Source organism: Thalassophryne amazonica, chromosome 4 (genome assembly GCF_902500255.1).
Source record: "Thalassophryne amazonica chromosome 4, fThaAma1.1, whole genome shotgun sequence".
Lineage (NCBI taxonomy): Eukaryota > Metazoa > Chordata > Actinopteri > Batrachoidiformes > Batrachoididae > Thalassophryne > Thalassophryne amazonica.
Genome location: NC_047106.1, coordinates 88,352,029 through 88,377,677, shown reverse-complemented (window position 1 = coordinate 88,377,677; position 25,649 = coordinate 88,352,029). Strand labels below are relative to the sequence as shown.

General features: G+C 41.4%; 1 protein-coding gene across 1 annotated transcript in view; it reads right to left on the bottom strand.

Moving 5' to 3' along the window:
* rnaset2l (ribonuclease T2, like) overlaps window positions 1-25,649 on the bottom strand; it is a 79,792-nt gene that overhangs the window by 52,110 nt on the left and 2,033 nt on the right. Inside the window, exons 2-5 of the mRNA XM_034168228.1 lie at window positions 17,675-17,880; window positions 15,788-15,855; window positions 11,907-11,964; window positions 11,727-11,794 (exon numbers count right to left, since the gene is read on the bottom strand). Coding sequence (XP_034024119.1) covers window positions 11,727-11,794; window positions 11,907-11,964; window positions 15,788-15,855; window positions 17,675-17,872 — 392 coding nt within the window. The 5' untranslated portion in view covers window positions 17,873-17,880. The remainder of the gene's footprint in view (window positions 1-11,726; window positions 11,795-11,906; window positions 11,965-15,787; window positions 15,856-17,674; window positions 17,881-25,649) is intronic.

Below are 25,649 nucleotides of genomic sequence, written 5' to 3'. Positions count from 1 at the left end.
TTTACTGGCTACTACTGTTCCTCTCCTTCCCGTCCCCTGTCTTCCTGTTACTACTCCTCCCTTTGAGTGAGGAGGTGTACAGTCTGATGGTCTGAGGGACAAAGGAGTTTTTCAGTCTGTTGGTCCTGCACTTGGGAAGGAGCAGTCTGTGGCTGAAGAGGCTCCTCTGGTTGCTGATAATGGTGTCCAGAGAGTGACTGGCATCATCCATAATGTCCAGCAGTTTGTCCAGTGTTCTCTTCTTTGCCACCGTCACCAGAGAGTCCAGCTTCATGCCAACCACAGAGCCAGAAAAAAATGTTTATTTGTAGATATTGATAACTTCTAGTCAGAAGAAAAAGAATCTTTTGGATATTCAACCTATGTATGTCAAAGAGGTAAACATCCCTCCACATCCACAGCGCCAGGGCTGCCAACTCTCATGCATCTGGTGTGACAGTCACGCTTTCACCATCAATCTCATGCACAAGCAAGAAATGTCACGCCAAAATAAAAATTACTCCTGTTAATTTTCTGTTGATGACTAGACTAGACTAGATCACAGCGGAGGGTTTTCTTTCACATTAAATCTAGGCTTGCATCTCACATATACCTTCTGGCAAATTCTGGCTGAACTTTCAGGTCTTCTTTTAAGAAAATCCTCCTCTGTGCCACTTCATCATGAAGCTGTATAAATGAGGATACAACATGCGAAACATACACTATGCTCAATTTCTCCAATCACAGCCACAGAAGCCTGTAACTTCTTTTGGGTTGTCTGGGTGTCTTGGTGGCTTTCCTCACTCTTCCTCTTCTTGCACAGTCACTTAGTTTTTGAGAACTGTCTACTCCACACCGATGTACCATAGAGTGCCATACTGTTTGTATTTCTTAATAACTGATGTAAATAAAGTTCAAGACATATTCAGTGACTTGGAAATGTTCATGTATCCATCCCCTGACTTGTCTGAAGAAAACTGGCAATTAAACTGATTATTTACAGGTATTATATCAAAGGGGCTGATTACTTGTGCAACCCATCATCTTGGCTTTTATATTTTTAATTAATTTATATCAAGCTGTAGAGATTTACTTTCAGTTTGAGTCTAAGGAAGATAATTTTAGAAATTTTTATATTGAGAAGCCTGATTTACGTTTTGTATTTGAAATGCCATAAACAAATGCGTGAAATACCAAGGGGCTGAATACTTTTGAAAGCCACTGTAGACATACAGGTGTAACAGATATGTAGCTCCAATGTAATCCATGGGAAAGGTTGTTGCCCAGTCAGAATTAATAGTTGGTTGTACCACTTTTAGCAGGAACCGCTGCAATCCCATGTTTCAGATAAATTATAGCAGAGAAAACACTTTGGTGTAATTTTGGCTCACATTTCTTAAGTCACATTGGAGGGTTTCAAACATGTCTAAATCACTCTCTTAAAGGTGGCTAGTGTCACATTTCTCTATGATGCCTCTAAATACTTAACTAGTCCCTTAGTTGTGATTGTGAGGTGCTGCCTGACATTTAGACCAAAGATTGTTAATTTCTGGATGTTAATTTGGCCTATTTCTTCACTGATGTAAAGTCTGTTTGTTTCATAGATTGTGCAGTTGCTCAGCAATGCCACCCCTTTAATACTTTTAACACTATTATTATTATTTAATGCTGGGCTAGGCTCCAGCCCACTGTGACCCTTGATTGGAGTAAGCAGGCATAACAAAATATTAAATTATTTAATACTGTTACTATTTTAAATACATTTATATGGAAATAAATCCACATTATAAATAACTTAATGTACATGCTGTTTGATAAAATCAAATATGCGTAGTCAACCTTGATTGGAGTAAGCAGGTATAGAAAATGGATGGATGGAATATGTGTAGTCAGAGAAAACTGAGTAGGAATATGTTGTAGATGCATATTCACATATAAAATGCATCCACAGCTGTAGCATCCTTGAAAACGTTCATCTGTAGCTGTTGGTCATTGCGCAGATTGTTGTTAATTCAAAAACTTTAACTGTCTGGCTCTTTATTTGTAGTAGGCCTAAACCTGGGCCACATTCATCTTATAATTGAAACCATTTAAAACATTATGTTTTTACTTCACAATAAAGAACTGAAACTAGTGACAACACATCTGGCAGTCTCCTTTGTGTGAAAAACAGAAATGATAGCTTTGCTTCCCCTTTTACATATGTCAAGTTAGAGTTAGGGTCTTAGAATATACACAGCATTATTTCATGGGTAAATTTCAGTTACATTCAATTTATTTATATACAGCCAAATCATAGCATAGGTCACCCAAGGTGCTTCATAAGGGTAAGGTCGAACCTTACCAACCCCCTGAGAAAGCCATCCCAGTCTCATGTTTTTTTTCCATGCCCCATCACGAAAATTGTCCGCTTTTCATGACATCGTTTTTTATTTTGCTCTTTAGAATCTTTCCCTTCCCCTAACTCTAACCATAACCAGAGCGTAAGTGTGTACCCTCCCCAAACGTTAACCATGACGCTCTCCAGACTCCCCCCCTTTCACCCCACATTTTGTGCCCCATCACTAAATGAATTCATGCCCCCTTTATGAAAAACGCCCCATTTTACCCCAGTAAATTATTACTTACTGGGGTTCATTACCCCAGTCATGAACCCTGTTTGTCATGATTCAGCCCGTTCTGGCCTCTTGTTATTATCTGGACTCATATGTGTATCAGTCTTTGATCCTGTGTCTTTAATTTTCTGTTTGATATATTGAGGTCACTGGTTTTGTTTTCTAGTTATCATGTATTTTCTGTTCATCATGCTTTAGTCATGAGTCAAGTTCTGTTCTAGTTTGTGTCCAGCCTTTGCTTTTTCCCTTTGTGTAATCATTAGTTGTATCACCTGTTTTGATTTTATCATATGTTGAATTATCTGTTTATCTTACTTAGGCCATGTGTTAGTTCCAATCTAGTTTATCTGAGCCTCTATTTCTGTTGTATTTGCAACAGTATTTGCATTTGTTCTCTGGTTAATTCTTTGTTTTTTAATGTTAGGTTTTTATTTTATTTGTACTTGGGTTTTGTTCATTAGTGGTTTTGACTTTTTGTTTGGATCACGCTGGTTTTAGGTTCACCTTTGAGTTGGGCCCAGTTCACTTTTCTGTTGTCTTACTGCACTCTCTCTCATCTGGTGTTCAGGGTTTGGTGTGGGTGTGTCCTGTCCCTTCTGTTTGCCACACCCCCCTTCCAGCTTGTTCTCCAGCACCTGTGTCTTGTTCCCTAATTACCACTGGTTCTATTTAAGTCCTTTGTGTTTGCCACCGCACTGCCAGTTTGTTGAATTTCCACATTCACTTACCAGCCTCCCAGGTGTCTTGTTCTTTTGTCTACTCATGTATTGACCTCGCCTTGTTTTTGACCTCGCTCAAGTCTCAACCTCTGCATCCTGCCTTGCCGTGTTAGTGAAACCTGCTAGTTTTTGACGATGACCTTGCCTACTCCTTCCAGCTTTGTTTGCTTGGCTGTTTGATCACCAGTGTACCAAACCTTTGCTTGTTTTCCGTGATAAAGGCTTTTTACTCCTAAGCCTGCAGTATGAGTTTTGCATTTGTGTCCAACCCTGTTTGTGCCCCACCTCAGCCCTTGCCTGACAGAACAAACTGGCCAGAAATGGACACAGCAATCTCATACCCAACCATCATGATCCCAGACCTGGCCACCATTAAGGACATTTTTTCTCAGATCAACTTTTTCTTCAACTGTTTTCATTCCTGCTACACCCCAAAGAAGAAGTTTGATTTTTTTTGGACAAAGCTTGGAATCTGGTGGAAGCCAGTTCCTGGCTTTTTGAATTTTTTTCTTGACCTAGAAGACCTGGACAGCTTGTTTGCTGCGGGGCGTCTCCCAGCCTGGGTGAGTCAGCCTGAATTACACCTGTCATCCAGCCTCCCACTCGCAGACTGTGAATCAGATTGGGAAGACATTGAGGATGACACGTCATCTGATACGGAAGGGCAGACACTGCAGGACACAGCTATGTTTCTGTTCAAGATTCAAGACTTATTTTATGAATACTGTGACAGTACTGATCGGCTGGACAGAAAGCGAATCCTAGCAGCATTAGACCAGATCCTGCAGACCGAGCCTGAGGTCGTATCAACTTTTCCTGATCTAGGTAATATCAAGAACTTTTTTAGGCAAGGTCAAATGCCTCCATGTGTTGAAGATCCCATGGACTTTCTGATTGAATGTGACATTTATGAGGCCTGCTCAGATGTGCCACAGTTCATCACCCTGTCTGCTGCAGCAGTTTCGCCACCTCAACTGGACACACCGAGCATGCTCTGTCTGCCACCGACACCAGCACCACGACGCTCAGTTACCCGGAAGCCGGCTGTGCAGTGCCAACCAGGAGAACCAGCTCGACGGTCGTATGCCACACCCACGCTGGCTACCCCTAATACCAGCACCACGTAAGCTTCGTGCGACATCATCTGTCGCTTCCTCATCTGAAAGAGAAGCCTTGTTGTTGTCTGACCCCTCAGCTGAGATTTTACCTTACGGATCATCCGCTGAGCCATCAGGAAGATCTATGTTTCCATTGCACACAGCGGCACCTGCCGTGACGCCTCCGGAACAAGCAGAACCTTCAGGAAAAGTCACGCCCACACAGCATTACAGCATTATGCCATATATGTACCACAGGGCCTCCCCACAGCGTGCACATGTCAGGATTCCCCAGCTCTCCACACTCTACAGTGCTCGATGTCATCAGAGAACACTGTTCCGACGCACGCCTCACCGACGGCGCTTGCTGAATTCGTCACGACACGCACCTCCCCACAGTCACTGACGGCACCTGCTGAATCCACCACGACGCGTGCTTTCTCAGTCAATGATGGAGCCTGCTGAATCAGCCATGATGCGCGCCTCCCCACCATCAATGACGGAGCCTGTTGAATCTGCCACGACACGCGCTTCCTCACAGTCAATGACGGAGCCTGCTGAATCAGCCATAATGTGCGCCTTACCACAGTCACGGGTGGAGTCTGCTGATTCACCCACAGCATCCTCTCCCCAGGATTCACCTGGTGAACCTCCTCACCTCACCCAGTCATCTGAACAATCCGCACCAGGAACTCAAATATCTATGATCAGCCGGACAGTGAGTCATTCGTTTCCTTATTTTTTGGGGCAGCTTTTTCTTTTGTCAGTTTACCACCTGCTGTGTTTATCAACACATTCCGCTTTACAGTATGTAATAATGCTTCCCTATTTTGTTTTATCTGCCTGTATCATGTGTGGGTGGGAGGATTTATTCCCCAGATTTGCATTTGAGCTTTCTCGGTTTTGTCAACCCCTAAGTAGGTTTTGTTGGTGTGATCGCTCAATGCATGCGGTTGTCAGCAGCACATTTCAATATGTGAACAGGTTCATTTTTAAGGTGTGCACCACACCTTTTTCAGTAATTACTGGTATACTACATTTTTGGTCTATTTTATGTTTTGGATCACCTCTTGGTTTATGTTTAAATATGAAACAGATCAAACACCTTCGCAGCGGTGTGGTTAATGTTCCTTCTCGTTTCTCCTCTGAGTCTTCTGCTTTTGATAAGCCCATGCATGTGCTTGGTTGGGTCCTTGATTTTGTATATTTTTGGTTTAAACAGTTTTCTGTTTCATGGAGTTCTTCTGTTGGTTTTTCTGGGTTCTGCATCTCGTTTCGTTGGTTTCGCTTTGTATCACATTTCTCGACTAAACGACTTCTTTGTTCTGTTAACACCTCATGCAGCTCTATATTGAATTTCCCAGTTGGTCCTCTAAATTTGGTTGGTCAGCGTTCACGCCTTCTACATTTTTTGAGTAAACTGTTCTCTTCATCATGTCGTTCCCTTGCTAGGTCATTAATGTTCCAGGGCTCTGATAAGGTTTCGCTAAGTTGGTTTGTCAAGTCAGTATATCCCTCCTTTCAGCAGGGTAGCTCCTTTTATTTTTCCCCCATGTTTTTCTCTTGGTGCGTCAGGGTTTGTAGGTCTCTGTTACCTCCTGGACAGGTTATGTTTTTGGTTCCCCCACGGTTTAGATTCTGGCATCTGTTCACCTCTCTCTGTTGCTTTTTTGTTTTTTGGGGGATTTTGTTGATTTATTGCTCGTTTCCCCGCACCAGTGGTCACTTCCATAAAATGGTTCAGGTCTCATCTGGTTCATTGGTTACGTTACTTTCTTCCTTCTTTCACACCTGTCATGAGCAATCTGTCCCCTAGGTTTAAGTATTCCAAAACTTTGCGTCAATTTTCTAACCCGTGTCCTCCCTTTGTCTCGGCTACTTTGTCTGGCCGGTCTCATGGCCATTCTCCAGGCCTGCCTTTAGACATGAATCGTCCTCCTGGCCAACCCCCTAGCTCTTCCAGGTTCGGTGATGGCGATGCACACAAAGAAACCTCAAACTGTGAGGAATGTGGGCTTTGATGACATCATGTCAGGCCGCGCCTCTAGAGACACTATTGAATAAATGGGGAAAACACATTTTTTACAGTGTGAAATCAGTGTTTTTTGTGTACTTTGACAGTGAATACATCAAAATTTTTAAAATGTGTGTTTTACAAGGATTCGGTGATGGTCCCCGTGGTCGTCCTCCGGATTCTGCTGTGGGTCTTGTCCAGCACCCCATGTCCCGCCCATCCTTCCGATCGGCTTGGGTCAGTCTCACGATCGCCCTCGTGGTTGCTGCCCAGACTCTGTTTTGGCTGGCCTTCTTGGTGTTCCCTTTGTCCTCTGCATGAGGTTCTGTTGTCGTCCTGCTGGACTTTCTGTCCCTGGGTGGCCTTTTGGCCACTCCCCTGGTAGTCCCTTTACCTGGGGTGGGTCCCTGGGGTTCCCGTCTGTTTTCAGATTTATTATTTTCCTCCTTCCGGTCCCCCTCCTCCCTCCCGTGCTCGTCTGTAGGTCCCTCTGGTTTTGAAATGACAATATTATACGGTTTGATTAATGATTGAAATGTGTGCTTATGATGAACTGCATTGAACATGTTGAACTGCTGCCAGATTTGTTGACTCTCAAATCAGTAAAGTGTTTTGGTTTAAGGTTTTCATAAATAACATATGCTTAAGTAGGGTGTAACATGTTGGTTTAAAACATGTCAGACATTGACCATTTTTAATAAAGTCATGACTAATGCCTGACATGATGTTTCATATGTTCAAAGGTCAAGATGTGTACTGCAAATAATATTGTTGTTGCCTCTGTTTATAATCAAATGGTTTGTGCATTTATGTTTGAATTATGCTGATCAATAATGAACAAGTTGAGTGACTGTATTGTTCAAAATTAATTGCTGCTTCTGCATTCTGTAAAATGTGAGTGATCTCATAATTTGTCTGTGTGAAAGAACTTTGCTTCCAGAGGGAAAACAATGACTGGGTTATTTCTTATCTAAAAGCCAACCTTGAGAGTGTCTGAAAAACACAATGACGCCACTGAACTGAACTTGTGGACCTGTTCTCATACGGAGCTGAAAACAGTGATTCTTTAACACTATTCTACAAATATTAGATACACTTGCCGCGAAGGCAGAGTGGGGGTGTACGTGCTTGCGAACCTCTGCACCCAGGGCGATTAACTGATCAGTTCCCATCACAACGTTGGACGATTAAGGATTAACAACGATGCCTGCTTTATGGACTAACTTTATTTCTTCATTTCTACCAGGGAGTTACATTATTACATGTTTGTGCTCAGACCGAGGACGTGCGGGACTGGGAGCCCCGCCTGCACAGATTTCTGGACTGCAAACTTAAAAAAAAACTCTGTTTTTGAAAAGAAGCGGGTTCTTTTTTTGCTGCACATTGCTGTGGGTATCGGTTTTGTGGTGTTATTAAAAACGTGTATGCATTCTGAACCCATTTTTGTGCAAAGATGAATGATTTTTGATGACTGAGCTGCTCTGTTGTTTTAATAAACCTGGTAGGATTAACTTGAATTCAAATTATTGTATGTGTATTCTATTTGCACTGCCCACGGACTCAAAAGGGGAAACCTGAGATTATCTGTGTTTTGAGAAAAGGTTATTTTTGTTTTTTCCCCCAACATTTAACATCAAGTTTCATTTGGATCAGTCACCTCAGATCACTTCACTCTCTTGCCCATCACCTTCTCAGCTCTGTTGGCCACACCCAGTTTTGTTTGTCACCTCCTTGTCCACCTATCACAGCACTCTCTTTTCTCACATAGCCTCTCCTCTCTGTTAGTCCACCCCTCCTCCTGCCTGCTCACCACACCTGTCATATCACATCCTAATTAAGCCACAGTGTCTTTAAGCCCTGCAGTTTTCTTTTCTTCTGCGCTCGTTAATGTTATCTTGTCCTGGCTCTTCACGTCACAGTTTCTTGCTCCCACATTTTGCTCAACCTTGCTTGTGTTCTGGATCTGGATTTTGTCTTTGCCCATGTTATGTTGTTTTGCTGTGTTATCGAACCCCGCCTGTTCTTTGACGACGCCTCTGCGTATCACCTGCCTATACCTCCGCAATGCTGACTGCCATTCTGTGTACCAGACCCTGCCTGAATTATCGATAAAGCCTTTGTGCTTATTCCACCACCTGCCTGTGTGTCTGCATTTTGCTCCTTACCACCTGCTGTGCCCTGACTACCTGTGAATCATGACAGAACGAGCAAGCCAGTACCCCCAGTCATGAATCCGGACATTGCTCTTGGTAAGGACATTTTTTCAGAAATGATTTTTTTTTCTTCAACTGCTTTCACTCCTGCCATACTCTGAAGGGAAAATTTGATTTTTTTGGATCAAGCCTGGAATTTGGTGGAGGCCAATGTCTGGTTGTACCCATTCTTCCCTGAGCTAGAGGATCTGGATGACTTATTCATGGCAGGGAGCCTCCCGGCCTAGCTGAGAGAGTCTGAATCACACCTGCCACCCGGCCACCTGCTCAACGATGAGGCAGAATGGGTTGACTTTGACGATGATGGCTCATCAGATATGGAAGGTTCGGATCTACAGTACAGTGCCACCATACTTTTTAAGATTCAGGACTAATTTTTGGACAGTCCAGATTGGCAAGACAGGCGTCAGATTTTTTTTATTAGACCAGATCCTGCAGGATGAGCCAGCGATCGTGCCAGCTTACCCAGACCTGGAGAACATCAAAATTCTGTTCAAGCGCGGTCAGATCCATCCATACCTCAAGAAACCAATGGACTTTCTTTTTGAATCTGAACTTTATGATACCTGTCTTGATACTCCATGAGTGATCACACTTTCTGTCAGGGTCGGTTTGGCACAAGTTTTACACCCAAAGCTCTTCCTGACGCAACGCGACATTCCATGAAGAAATGTGGCAGGGGTGGGGTTTGAACTCAGGAACCTTCTGCACTGAAACCAAGTGCGCTAATCACTTGGCCACCACACCCTGCTGTGAAAATATTGATGTATTTCATTTTATTTTTGGTGCAATATGCCCAAAGAAGTCATAAACAAAGAAGCCTGATTTCCCCTGATGCCGATGCACACAAAGAAACCTCAAACTGTGAGGAATGTGGGCTTTGATGACATCATGTCAGGCCACGCCTCTAGAGACACTATTGAAATAAATGGGGAAAACACATTTTTTACAGTGTGAAATCAGTGTTTTTTGTGTACTTTGACAGTGAATACATCAAAATTTTTAAAATGTGTGTTTTACAAGGATGCACTAAAATGATTAGTATTGCTTATTAGGTGGACAGATTTTCCAAACTAATAATTTGAAGAGGAAAGTCCGAGTTTTTTATAGTATATCTCGGACAAACAGCAGAAGTGAAGTCCAGCACGGCGTGAGAATGGTCTTTAAAACATGGATTTTATTATTTCCCTTCGTGTGGCCAGTACAAAATTGTGAAAGCGTGTTTCCTCTCCCAAAAGCGTGGAACTGGCTGTATTTGTGGATTGCACCACTGCATTGCGCCATGCTAAGCTGCTACATGTGGGACGCTGCTGAGTCTTTCTAAGGGCCCCATCATACTTAGCATGAATGAGCACAAATGAGGCCGAATCAGCCAGAATGGGGAAAACAGCCAGAATTTAAGCTGCACATGGGACAAATATTTGCACACCCATGTACGCATGGTGTACGAATACCCAGAATGTGTGTCGAAGCCACCTCAAATGGTTCGTGCACAGGTCAACTACTCAGAGTGCAGGTCCAATGCGGACACCCTCACTCTCCCTCTCCCACTAGAGAATCAGCTGTTTGGCGTGGGTGCACATGCAGGAAAATGACCAGCTGTTTATGAGCACACACACACACACACACAGCTGAGTGCACATGCATTCCAGCCTCACTCACCAGTGGCACCAGCAAAAAAAAAAAAAAATTCTAAGGGTGGCTAGTGGGGGCTAGGCAAAATCTTAGGGTGGCATACCCGACCAACTACTAGCGATGCGGCTATGTCTACTTTTAGGGCCCGAGCACCGAAGGTGCGGAGGACCCCATTGTGCTCTGTTTCTTATTCTTATTATATTATTATTATTGTTGTTGTTGATGATGATGTTGCTCTTGTTTTAACACCGTTTTCACATTATTAACTGTTGTGATTTAAAATATATTCCCTAAATCCACACAAATCCAATGCGCCCTCGTGGTGGCTGAGGGGTGGCTCAGAGTAATCTGGTGGTGGCTGTACCCACCCCCAGCCACCACATGGGGGCGCCACTGTCACTCACACACAGTGGTTCAGTCAGTGTGGATGAACCAGCCACTTGCACGTGCAGCACTTCGATCAGCTGTTATTCTGGCCAGACTGAAAGGCACAGGAGTGGTGCAGGAGGTTATGAGATTGCCAGAGGCCGGTAAAAAGTGCTAGATGCCTCTAATGTGAATGAATGAATGAATGAATTTTATTTAGCGTGCACATGCACACATACTTAACAACAAAAAAGAAATCTGTTATTAAAGAAAAACAAAACTTGGAGGTAATTTCCAGTTTTGTGCGGCCGAAAGGGTCGCAGGTTTGAAAACAGTTCATCCATGTGCAGTAATGGGTGGCAATCTGCAACAATGCTTTATTAGGTGCATTTAAATTGACGCGCATACGTGGCCTCCCACCGTCTCTTCTTTGAGTGACAACTGTCGTGTGCATATTTACCTCAGGAAATGTAAAGAAAAGCTTTAAAATCACTCATCAGAAAGGCAGCTGCTTACCTCAACGTTCACCTGTGGCAGAGCTGCAGGAGGGCAGTAAATTCAAAATCCATAAAAGGTCAACACTGATGTTTTTTTTTCCTTCGTAAATCAAGCTTACATTCTTGTTCTTCAAATGGAGATTTTTTTTGACATGGTTGACAATTTAGATAAATTCAGAATATTTACAACTGATCTATGTCAAATTAATTTAAATTTGCAACTACTCTTTGCAAAAAAATTTTTTTTTCTTTCTTCAGCAACATTAATATGATTTGCTTGGTTGTTACTTTGAATGTGTTTACTAAGCTCAAGAAAAATAAATAATTTATCTTGTACATGCTAAAAAAATGTGGATTTAAAGTGATTCTGCTGTGGTCAAAGAAGCCAAATACACTTTTTGTGATAATTAAATATGTTGCAAAGGCTGCTAGTCAAAGTAATTTGTGTAACTTGGAATAGTACATCTTCTTGCATTATTTCTTATTAAATTTAAATTTTATTTAATTTAATTATTAAATTTTTGTCTCTCTCCACACACACACACACACACACACACACACACACACACATTTTGAGTACGTATTTCATACCAGAAATGGAAGCTGGAACTGCTCTTCAGAAATGATGGCCACTGCTCATTTAGCTCTTCCTCAATCTCCTGAAAAATAGTAACATCATCCTGGTTCAGTGCCAGCACGTGTGCGTGTGTGTGTTTAAATTTGTCTGTCCCATAGTGAATCCTCTCTCCTGTAATCTTGACTGTGATTCACCTGGACGTCAGACTGAAACATGGGCCAGCAGTTGCAACACTTCATCACATTCAGAGGCCTGCAGACACAAACACTGTAAAGTCAGAGGATCCTACTGCACAGTTTTTAATTCCCTAGAGTCTCCTGTGCTTGTGTTATGATCAGCCCGTAGGCACATCATGTTCTGTCTTAAAACATATTTTGATTGTGTTTCACTGTAATTCGGGTGGGTTATATGCAGAAGACAAATTTCAGAATATGTGGTGCCAGTTCCTCCTTTTTTCTGCTTGGCACTAAAATCACAAACTTGTAACAGAATATGGTGTGCTGTGCAAACGTACAGGGCTAATCCACGGAGCGCTTTTCTACTGGGATCGCCCACCATCCAAAAAAGTGCCAATAAACTGGATGAAATGGCTGTAGGCTTGCTTCTAGACCAGTTGGCTTATAAAGTGCAGACCTGGCAACCTGCCCAGGGTCAGAGGCATATCTGCTGAACTATGAGGCAACAAGCTGGCTGATAAAGTGCAGACCTGGAAATCCACTCAGGGTCGGTAAAGGTAACAAGGCGTCTGCACCGCTAGAGAGGCTAGGAGCTGTGCCTTCAGCCAGACATGATTGAGCTTTCTTTGAATACCACGTTTAAAAAAAGTTTAAACATGATGGAAGCAATTAAGACTATGAATACCCAAAAGTTACCATGTATTTTCAATGATTTTGAGAATCCAGATCCAATTTTTGAACATTTGACAAACTGCATCCCGATTTTAAATCTGGTGCTGATGATGGTCGTCGTTAGGGTTCTGGTCCAGTTAAGTGGTTTTTGGGGGACTCCTGTTAGGTATTCCTATGTCTTTTAGATCTGTTCACCTGTCCTTCCTGTCTTGTCTCCTGTCCTTTAGTTCTGCATTGCTGTCATTTTGTCGTGGTTAGGCCTCAACCTTAGTTTATGTTGTAGTTCCTGGTCTTGCATTTTTCACTCACCCTCTAGTCTCATCTGCCTTTCACTTACCCTCCAGTCTTGTCTCTCCTCTGATGTTTGCTTCTGGGTTTTATTCCTATATTGTCTTAAGTCTCAATAGTGTCTGTCTTGTGTCACTGTTGTGTCACTAACCCTAACCCTAACCCTTGTGTCTGCCCTCCATGTCATATTCATGTATGTTCTGTTTCTCTGCTGCCCCTGGTGTCTTAATTTAATCATCACTAGGGATGGGTATTGATAAGATTTTATCGATATTGATGCCATTAACGATTCTGCTTATCGATCCGATTCCTTATCGATACCTCGTGAATTTTGTTTTAAAAGTAGGCTTTACAGATTTTCTATGTATTTCATTGAGTCTTAAAGTAAATAAATATGAAATTGGTCACTGTATCCTTGATCTCTGGACATAAATAAAAATAAACAAAACGGTGTTTCACTTTGAAGTTATTAATTCAGACTGGATTCTATCATTCTAACTTGACTCGGCAGAGAACTGCGCAACGTTTGGAGCTGTGTGAACAGAACGGAGGACAATTCTCGTTTCTTTCTCGCAACAAGACAGGAGTCCCAGTTAGTAACTTTAATCCGCACAAAAGTGACTCAAGATTGACATATTCAGGGATGAAAGTGGTAAAAAACAAAAAAAGCTGAAACCCAAAATTACCCCCCAACACCACGTGCATGAAAATGTTTGAATTCTAGAAGCTCTGAAATGCAATCTGGGACTATTCGAGACGATAAACTGGAGTGAGTGCACCATCCATTTTGGTGAGAAAAAAAAAAAAAACTTTCCTTATTCAAATTCATTCCAGTAGTATTCTGGCCTTACCAGGATGCAGCAGTTTTCTAGCTTGGCAGATAGTTCTGGAGGAAATCACTGAAGAAATTAACACATTGAAAATATGGTTTGACCAAAACAAACTGTCATTAAAATTGATAGAGTTTTCTATATATTGTCAATATTATTATCAAATATTAATGTCTTTGTCTTTACTTTGATGCCTTTACTTTGATGAACTGCCTTTTCTTGTTTTGATTCTGTTCTGTTTTCCATATACATATATGCATGTGTAAGAGTTCATGCACCATTATTCTTCTAAATAATCACTCATTGTTAAAACAGTAATACAAACTGAACTGTTGAAGTAACATTTGTTCTTTTGCTTAATGAATACGCAGATTGTTTTGCTAAAGCTATGTTTTTGTCGAGCACAGATTAATATTTCGGCCTTGAGCAGAGAATAACACAGCCTATACACTAGTTCGAGGCTGGCGCTGTAATGTTTCAATTACTATCTGTCTGAGTAAGACTGCAGGGCGCCTTCCAGGTGCGAAGTGATACAAAATGAATTGACTGAAGAAACACAGCTGTGCCTTGTATATTGTTCTGTAATATGTGTGTGTTAATAAATTCAGAAGTGGGCGGGCCCTTCAGAGCTGACTGACGGACAGTGACGAGGGGTCACGCTGGCTCTCCCTGATCAGGAAATGAAATTCAGTCTCTGTCGTGATCATTCTTTGTGTTTAGTTAACCGAGTTGCTTTTTACAGATTTCAACTCTGACAAAACTTAAATAAAACAGGGATGAAATGGAGGTGTAAGAGTCACTAGGTGTTCACAGGAAACATTTATTTCTGTATAAGGGTTTTCAATCACGTGACCGATTTGCTGTAGGACAGGTGTCGTCTCCATTCTGGATTACAAGGAGGCTGGTGCGTGATAGAAAAATGGAGAGATTGCACGGTTATTACGATGCTTTAAATCCTCAAGATAAAGCCATTTATCGAGATAGATGTGTAGCAGTTGGTTCAGTGGATCCGTATCTTGTACAAGATAGTGCCACGGTGCCGTGAGGCTTCTTCACACCAACGTTGAAACTTCTGCAATTGTTCGCCAAATGCACGTAGCGTAACATTTGTGACAGCGGCCACCGCGTCATAATCCAGAATGGCCACGGGACACAAAACGACGTGACCGATACGTCACATGAAAACCCTCTATGTATTTATTTATTTATGTATGTTCATTGTTAGTTGCTTTTATATTTCTGTTGTGTTTCTATTCAGGTTATTTTTGTCTCTTTCTCTAAAATTGTATATAATAAGTATATATTGTATATAATAATCATTAGATTATTAATATATAAACAAAAATAAATTTAAGAAACGTTACAATTTGAAAACAAATGCACCCGAACGTGATGACGGCTGCAACTGCTTAATACTAACTTTTAACATTGAAAATGCCATAGACATGCTAACGCGTTAGCATCGCTCCCGTTTTTAAGTTATAAAATACATCTATCAGCTGCTTCAGAAGACCATAACAGGTCGGTTTAACATAGAAAAGGTAAATAATACTCACAGACGTATCCTCCTTAGGGTTTTAGCGGGGCAAAATTAAGCGAAAGAAAGAATAAACGAAGCAATAGATCGAAGCATTGCTTCAATCTGCGAACCACTGCTTCGACTGGCTCAAGGTTCAAAGCAAAGCTGCGCTGCAGAAAAGTTGATTACAGACCCGCTGCAGGGTCTGTAATCAATGTAGAGAAATTATCGTTTTCCTGACAAACACCCCCAAAACAACGGCCACTTTGAAGGACCGATATGTCGGTGGATCAAATCATTTCTTAACGATACCCGAAAGGAACCGTTCTCGATACCCATCCCTAATCATCACATTCCTTCATTTTGGCTCCCAGCTGTGATTCATTTATTCGGCAGACAAACAGTATTTAGTCTCATCCAAGGAGTATTTGTGCTGAATTTTGTGCTTGTGTCATCATTTGCAGGATTGCTTCAGTTATCTGCTGCACTCGTCCTTCCCTCAGTGTCTTCCCCATATTCATACACAGGTTCCTACATCCTCTTGACACAGTAGTATGAGGCGTCATGATGATGAATTTGTATGTATTTACCACAGGCCATGGATCGTCCAGTTGTGATAATTCTGAGGAATCACGCATTCAGTCCAGTTGTGCAGAGACTGAAGCAGACACAAACAAAAGCAAACAGCAGTGAAGTATTACAGTTCCAAAACATTTTGCACACATTTTAGGATTTTAATACACTGCCAGAGCAGAGGTCTCCTCACAGGCCTGAATTATTAACAGAAGAGCACGCGGATGAATGTTTTCAGGATGTTACCAGGCTTGGGTCATGCATTATGACATCAGCACAATATGTTTGAATAACAGCAGTTTGTCTTAAAGAAAATTGTAACAGTGTTACATGATGCATAACACAAAATGGCTGACGCACATCCAAAATGTCCTTGTAACTATCTGATCTTAACCTAATTGCTTTTCAAAATGGCTGACGCACAAAATGTCCTTGTATTTGGTAAAACTATCTGATCTTTTTACAACTATCTAATTGATAAAACCATCTGGTCTTTTTATAGATGTTTAAATGATAAAACCAATCAGCAACACTCTGTTTTTATTGCGTGACACTACAGACATAAACACACATGATAAGATTTTTACATAACCATGAATGCAACACAGACAGATGCCTGCTATAGGTTAAGGTTAAGGACCTGGATATGGGCATGGCTTAGGCTGAAGGAACAAAAGGTACTGTAGAGAGGAAATCTGGGTTCTTTGTTCCGGTGTTTGCATATGACCTGGTCAAGATCCCAGCGCTGAGATAACTCTGTATCAGCGTAACGACTCTTTACAGTACAACATCTAAACTTTGAACTCTGTTTCCTGTCCAATTCTTTTGTAATGAAAGACATGCGGACGGATTGGCCGGCGCGGCGCTCCGCCACAGGAAAAGCACCTCCGTGTTGATAACCATTTCTAAAACCAGGCAGCTTTTGATGGCTTTCAGTAGAGTGAGTATCTGAGAAATTGTTTAACAGCTGGACATGTTCCAACTTGTCCTTAAGGCTTCCAACGGAGGTGTTCTTCCTGTGGCGGCGCGCCGCGCCGGCTGCCTGCCTGCCGACGCGCCAATCCGTCCACATGTCTTTCATTACAAAATCTCCTTTAAACAGTGGAATGTCCGGATAAACTGCTGATCCCGAGCTCTTCTGAAACTTCTCTGTTTTCTCACGACATCCTGGGTCAACAGAGGCTTAAATTTGGAGGTTTTCAGCTCGAAATAGGCTGACGACGGCGCCTCGGAGTGCTGCGCGACGTCCCGCTCCGCGGGAAGTCCTTAAAGTGACAGTAACACCCCATAATCTCTCATCAGCCGTTAAAATTTTCACCGAAAAACATCTGAATTTCTCGAATGGTGTCCACTTCGATCTGCCTCACAGGTTCTGAAAAAATTTTGATAAAGCAAAGCGCCAGTCTCTCAGCAAGTTGTTAGACAAAGGAATTCCGACGAGAGGGCTGGACCACTCCTCACTCAAAGCCTGCCCACAGGCGAATTACATAACCGACAGGCGTGAAAAAACTCTCGCATGCCCACGAGGGTTCAAGGTTGTCTGATGTAATCACACGTGATTCAAATCCATATAGTTTTTGAAAAAAATAAAAAGGTCTGATACTTTTCTCACAGACCTTGTATATACAATTTTGTACAACAAATTTTGCACAAAAAGACCACTTTAAGATGGCATGTCATTTGTGCAGATGAAATGTCTGGCTCAAATAGTGTTCATACCAAGCCCAAAAATTCATTTATATGAACAAATGATATATATATTTTTTCCCATTTAAAGTGCTGGGCTCTGATGTAATCTAGGTTACATTTCAACAAGTTTGGTTTGTTTCTTTGTATTTATTGTTGATGTTTTATTTATTATTATTATTATTATTTATTGTGGTGAAGATGATAATGAAGCTCACCAGACAGAAACCCCCAGGCCACTGCAAGGTGAACACAAGACATTTCCAGGAGCAGAACGGTTTGCCAGGGTGCACCTCATAGCCTTGTTGGTGATCATATCCGTATTCCTTGCAGCTTTCTTGAGTGACCAAAACAGCCAGGAGCAGGACTGTGGTACTCAAACACACCAGCAGGGGCAGCAATGAATGTGACATCATTTACGGGGCTAAAAAAAAAAAAAAAAAAAAGAAAACCTGCTTAATTCGACTGAATAGATAAATTAAGTAAAATAATTCAATCATTGCAAATTTATAGACCATAATACACCTAAAAAAAAATACTTTTTTTGTCACCAAAGATGTAAAATAACATTAATATCGCAAATTTTGTGCAGTATTTTGTATTTATAGGTAATGCCTCAGGGAAGCATGCACTAAGCATGTGAACTTTTTTGATAACAACATGGAGCCTCAAAACCTATATTATATAAGACACATTCAGTAAATTCCAATTAAAAAACATCAGTTCATCCATTCATCCATTTTCTATACCCTTTTACTCCAGTTAAGGGTCGTGTGTGTGTGTGTGTGTGGTGTGTGTGTGGTGTGTGTGTGTGTGTGTGACGTGGTGTGTGTTGTGTGTGCATACATCGTGTTGTGTGTGGTGTGTGTGGGGGGGGGGGGGGGGGGGGCACAGCTGGAGCCTATCCCAGCAGTCCTATGACTAGAGGCAGGGTTCGCCCTGTAGTGGAGCAGATACCTGTAACAATTCATTAATGGAAATAAGCACCAAAGTTGGCACACATACTCCTTAGACATTATTCTTTTGAATAAAATCAACTGGCCACTTGAATTTTCAATAGGCAGTCAGGTAGGGGTCAGATGAAGAATTACACAGGCGTCAAAATTAAAAGCTGCTCCAGTCATAGTAAAAACTATACCACATTATTTGTCTGATCACAAAGATTCCAAAAAGGTATAGTTTGGACGATCTGTGACTGAATGTTATGGACTGCAAAAATTTAAATACTGGTTTGACTCTAATAAATTATCACTTCATTTTGGTAAAACTAAGTGCATTATATTTGGAAATAAGCCCAGAAATTTAAGCAGTAAATTATTGTTGAATGGCATTGAAATTGAAATTGTATCTCAAACTAAATTTCTTGGAGTTTTTGTTGATGACAAGCTCAGTTGGAAAACTCATATAAAACATACTGAGTCCAAAATATCAAAAGTTATTGCTATCTTGTACAAAGTACAATACTTTCTCCCCCAACATCTGTTGGTTTCATTGTATCACTTATTACTTGTCCCTTATATGACTTACTGCATTGAAGTTTGGGGAAATATCTATAAAATAAATACTAATTCAATATTTCTGTTACAAAAAAAAAAGCTATAAGAGTGATAAATAAAAAACCATATCATGAACCAACAAATTCATTGTTTGTTCGTCTTCAGTTTTTGAATTTTATGACTTGGTTGATTATTTTACAATACAGATAATGTAGAAAGTTAAAAATGGACTCTTGCCTCAACATGTCCAGGAGGTGTTTAAAATGAGAGAGTCCAGTTACAACTTGTGAGGAATCTTGGTATTTGATAGAAGGAAGTATCAAACCACTGCCAAAAGTCATTGCGTTTTGGTAAAGGGTGTTAGAGTGCGGAGTGATTGTTTAGACTGTATTAAAGTATCTAGTACATTGACTTGTTTTAAAAGACTGTATAAAAATAATATAGTAACTTGTTATAGTTTGTGTAATTAAGTAAATTGCCTGTCTGGCTATTTTTTGCTTGTTTGTCTGTTGTATTACTTTGTTTCACTGCGTTACATTGCTGACTGGTATTTGTTTTTTGGGTTTATTTTTTGTTTGTACACAGAAACTGATGTACGGGGTGGGCGTTTATAAGCTTTTGCTTCTGCCCACACCCTTTCTGCCGCACTACGAGGTCTGTTAGAAAAGTATACGACCTTTTTACTTTTTGCAAAAACCATATGGATTTGAATCACGTGTGATTGCATCAGCCAAGCTTGAACCTTCGTGCGCATGCGTGAGTTTTTTCACGCCTGTCGGTTGCGTCATTCGCCTGTGAGCAGGCTTTGTGTGAGCAGTGGTCCACCCCTCTCGTCGGATTTTCATTGCGAATAAAACGTCTGAACAATTTGGAGCTTTGCTGCATCAAATTTTTCCAGAAACTGTGAGAGACCTCCAGGTGGACACCATTCGGAAAATTCAGATGGCTTTCAGGGACGATTTTATTGGGATTACACATATTAAGGAGTGCTCCAGCCGGTTTAAATATGGCCCACAGCGTCTGACCCCGAGCGCCGATCGACAGGCTGAAACCCCGAAGAAACAACCAGATCATTTCCAACGTGAAGGCTTTGTTGATCCGGGACGTCGTCTGACTTCCACAAAAATGGCAGAAGACGTGGACATCAAGACTTTTTCGGCACATTCCACTGTTACAGGAGTTTTTGTCATGGAAAGAGAAGCGGAGGGATGCGCCACGGAGCCGCGAATGGCATGGAACAAAAGCACCTCCGTGTTGGTCTCACAGGATGGCTTTCACACGGCTTTCGGTGGCTTTTCAGTCGTGTGACTATCCAAGAAATTGTGAATGAGCTGGACATGCCAGGACATGTCCTGTGAGGCTTCATCACGGCGTTGCTTTGCACCATGCGGCTCCACCGCGACGCGCGGAATTCCTCCGCACGTCTGTCTCAATGTGCCGAAGAACACCTGGTAAATTGTTGAGTTTTGTTCTATATGTTTTAATTTTTGTTTTGTCTAGATTTTTTTTGTAAATGAGAGATTTTGTTCATGTGTGCTGAATAATTCATTCATTCATTCATTCACTTACAGGATAAAAACAGCAAGTAAATAAAATTTTAAATGGACTGCATTTATATAGCGCTTTTCCATCTGCATCAGAGGCTCAAAGTGCTTTACAATTATGCCTCACATTCACCCATTCACACAGACACACTCACACACCGATGTCAGTGTGTGACAAAGAATGGTGACAAAGGTCTATTTCAGTTTGTACAGGGGTCAAAAGTTAAAGTTGCTTTAATTTTGGTAAAAAGTGCTGCAAATTATTGGTTGAGTTGGGGTTTAAAAAGGAATAGTTTGCATCATGTGGCATGCTTAGTTATCACGTTATAGCGTAACATATGTCACATGTCAGAATCCAATGGGCGTTGACATTGTTTGACCTTTACTTTGCAGAACAAGCATTCAGCACAGTCAAAACTATTCCATTTATTAATCCTATTGGCTCAACTAATTGATCAGACAAATAATAATACAATAACATACTTTTGGAGGGCGGTATGCATTTTCAGAGGCCCGGCGTTCATGCCCAGTTGCCCAAAATGACAGATATTTGCCCGAGTTAGACAAGGGCGAACATCTCTCATTGCGGGCGACGGCATGGACGGAGGTGTTATATGGCTGGGGGGCCTGGCTGCCGGTTTGTTTCTGTTTTTTGGTTTTCCTCCCAGGTGGCGTGCGTTTGGGACTGAGTGGCTGTGTTGCTGAGGCTGTCTGGACCTCACCCTGATCACCTGCGACTCGTCAGGACTCACAGCTGTGGTGCATCTGGATGGATTGGAACATGTTGGCATTTAAGACTGGAGTGCACAGTGTGTATTTGCCAGAGACTCGACCTTGTGACCAGACGGGTGAGATCGTCGTCTTGGGAGCCATCTCATCAGCAGCGGATGCTGAGAACGTCCAGTTTGATGCACAGTCTGTGAAAGAGGAGGGGGTGAGGTCTCACGCTCGTCAGCACACTTCCTGAGGTACGTTAGATTTTGTGACTAACAGTTATACAGTCAGTAAATGTGTCCCTCACACCTTATTGTATTGAGCTGTATGTTAGTCATATATCAGCTTTCACTGCAGTGGAGTTTTGTGAACTGGATGTTCCATGCCTGCAGGTTGGGAAGCTGATCAGTAATCAAGCCAGGAAGTGTTTGCTGTTTGTACACCTTTAAGTGTTCTGTGTGTAGAGTGTGGACTCGCATAATGGTTCCTTCTTTCACAGACTCGGTTGTTGCGGTCACCTGGGGGGTGTCGGCGGGGTCCTTGGGTCCGAAACAACTTCTGGCTCCGGACCGTTAGCGCTGCTGGGAGCGCACCACGCCAGGCCGCACCTTTTGTTGTTATATTATCACTGTTATGTATTAAATTCAGTTAGCCTTTGTACCGTGCTCTACTTATTTCATACTGGGTCCTTCAAACGCTGGTCGGTTCTCCGAGCTGCGTCCGACACATAACAGGAGGGACTCAGAAAATGCATACTGCATGACAACAGCATGTTATTTGCATTATTATCACTTACTGAGATACACAACAAGTAACTCGTACATAAAAAGTTGTCTCACTTTGTCTTTTGTCGTGTCGGATGGCACGCACTGCTCTCCAAATTTGGCAGTGCGTCCTCATCAAGCTGGCTGCTTTGGCTGCTGTTCATTGTTGTACTATCCATGAGAAAATCATCTGGAATATCCATATTGGGACCAACACACACTTCTCACCTTTTTATCTTTTCCTCTGCGGACAGTTTTTTTTTTTTTCCCTCTGTGGACAGTTCTTGGCCTGTGCGCGCTATGACGTCTCGTCGCCTCGGTAAAGTGATAATAATGTGGTATAGTTTTCAGTATGATTGGAGTATATTTAAATTTTGACCCCTGTGTAATTCTTCAGTTGACTCCTACCTGGCTGCCTATTCAAATTCAAGTGGCCAACTGAGTTTATTCAAAAGAGTAATGTCTAAGGAGTATGTGTGCCAACTTTGGTGCTTGTTTGAACATTTGAAGGATTCCTCTGTAAATATTCTGTTATCTGCTGCACTACTTACTGGACAGGGCGCCACTCCAGGCAAACACAATGACACAGATTAATAAACACAAAAAAGTTCAACACTGAATATTAAAAAGGAAAAATATGTAACTAGTTTTCACCTTTAAAATGCTAAATTTCATTGAGGTGGTGATTGTTAGCTGCATTGTACTTAATCCAGTTTCTATACGAGCGAAGTGCCGCGCAGCGGTGCAAAGCTCACTCATGGTACAGGGAGTCCTAAACAGGAAGTGCCAGATTTTGAATCCACAGTAAAACATGACATGTTCAAATGTCAAACACTTCCTGGATTGACAGACCAGATCCCATGGAATCTCACAGGAACTCAGTGGCAAGTTCACACTCAAACAAGAAGTGCCAAATTTTCAGTCACAGTGAAACAGGAAATGTGAAATGTTGAACACTTCCTGGCATGGGTGGAGCTAGAGCGGAGGCCCCTGAAATCTGATTGGACACAGATGATTGACATGTCATGGCAATGCACATCTGGTTGAAAGAGCTGCATTTTGAAATTAGTGAGTCACACTGACTGCTAGGTTCCTCCTGTCCAGTAGTTTGTGCTGCGTACCACAAAAAGTTCTAATCCACCTTAGTAGAAGAAGAAAAATGTTTGCTTCACATTTGAACTGAACACATCATTTGAACTATGGACTTCTAATGACACCAAACTTATATTGGTGAGTAAACGACCATATTTTATGCCAGAAATGAGGTCCAGGATGTTAAAAGCAGCATTTCTCCTTTAATTCAGGTTGCCTTATATACAAATGTTTAAGCTAACAGACAGCAGCTGGTTCATGCTCTGTTGGCTTATTAGTGCAGCAGGTAACTGAAACAATCATTCAAATGGTCATGCAAGCATCAAATTAAGCACAAATACAACTTAGATACTAAACTTTAAAAAAACACCAACTGGCCACTTGAATTTTCACTAGGCAGCCAGGTAGAGGTCAATTGAAGAATTACGCAGGGGTCAAAATTTAAAAATGCTCCATTCAAATTGAAAACTACATCATGTTACTTGTCTGATTATAAAGATTCCAAAAAGGTATAGTTTGGGCTATCTATGACTGAATGTTATGGCGTTTTGGGGTAAAAACAGCAAGAATGGTGACAAAGGTCAATTTCAGTTTGTACAGGGGTCAAAAGGTAAAGAGTTGCTTTAATTTTGGTAAAAAGTGATGCCAAAAAGGGGCCATGTCTATGGATTATTTGTGCCGAATTTGATGTTTGTGTCACCATTTGCAGGATTCCACTCTAAATATTCTCTTATCTGCTGCACTATATATGAGATGTAAGATGCTGCTCCTCAGTGTTTCTCAATTGCCCTCAAAAGTATTGGAACACTTGGTATTTCACACATTTAATTTGTGTATTCCATTTCAAATACTTTTTTTTCTAAATTATCTTCCTTAATTCAAACTGAAAGCAAATTTTTACAACTTGATATAAATGAATTAAAAATATAAAATCCAGCTTCCTGATGAAGTGGTGTAGAGGAGGATTTTCTTCAAAAGAAGACCTGAAAGTTCAGCTACAATTTGCCAGAAAGTACATTTGAGATGAAAGTCTAGATTTGATGTTTTGGTGAAAGAAACTTTTGTATTTCTTCATAATTGATGTAAATAAAGTCCAAGACATATTCAGTGACTTGGAAATGTTCCTGTTTCCATCCCCTGACTTGTGTAAAGAAAACTGGAAATAAAACTGATTATTATTTACAGGCATTATCAAGTTTTAGAGATTTTTTCAAAATTTTATGCTTCATGTTTTTTGTATTTCATGTATTTAAAATGGCATAAACAAATTCAAATGTGTGAAGTTCCAATACTTTTGAAGGGCACATTATCCTAACCATATGATGAGTGCAAAATGAGTGTGGTATTATTACTGTTTTTAAGAATGTTTAATTTTCTCTGTTGCTGCACTTTGTGTCAAATCATAGTCATATCATATATCATATTGATATGACAATATTGAGATATGATAATTTGGCCATATTGTACAGCCCTACTGTCAACTCACTGAAAACTTTGAATATTAATTTACATCTACATTAAAAAAAATGCTTAAAGTGGCAGGGGGTTAAGAGGGATGTAATGATGGTGGTGGTGGGGGTCAGCTGAAAAGCAAAAAAAGAAAAACGCTTAAAAAGGTGGAGAGTATGGGGTGCAGAGCTCCCCCAGAAGCTGAAAGGTTTTAGTCATGCTCGTGCTCCCAAGAACCATTTTACTGAAAAAGGTCTGAAGAACCTAAAGGAACATAGATGGCGAGGAGCTTTTCCAGGCATGTGAGAGGCAAATAAAGAAAAATGCTTAAAAAGGCAGGGGGTCTGAAGCATTTACTCAAAATAAAGTCTGAAGGACCAAAATGACATTGTGAGATGCTGATGAGCTTTAGGAAGTATGTATTCCTGTAGAAAAGTGTGAGCTTTGTTGATGGTCTTTGTTGAAGTTAGTGCATGAAAACATTTTGCCTTTTGATAATAAAGCAAGAAGTTTCTGTGTGTCTGTTTGTGTGTCTGTATGTGGCTTGCATATCTCTGTGTTTGTGTATTATTTATTTCTTTAATGTATTTCTTCAGTCTCTCCCCCGTGAACGCGTTACAGATAGGCATCTGTTTAAGGCAGAGAGTGACCCATCTTTGTCGACGATATTTTTTGAAGCTGCCGCGTGAGAACATTCTGCTCACCCTGCTCAGCGTGCTTCTCTTGTTGGAGCGACATCGCTGCTATTTTGGCATTGTGGGATAGCTCGCCGGACTACTTTCGCCTGAGCAAGCGCTGAATTTGCCGACATGAGAAGATGCTGCTGGATGAGTGTGAGTATTGACTTACGATCCTTTAGGTGTAAAAACACACAAGATACACAGGTTCTTGTGTCAAATATACTCTGTTACCCATGAAAACGCACTGTCGCAAATACAGCATTGTTTGGGAACTACTTTTTGCGCAGGAATTCATCAAGCACATCGGCCGTGGCCACGTTCTAACACAGAATATACAAAAACTGTGTAGAAGTTTGGCCAAAACGAGAGCATCTACTTTTAGCTTGCCATAAGCTAAGCTAGTGACGCTCGTGAGAGTATGCGTTCTGCCTTGTGCCAATAATAAAAGACAAGG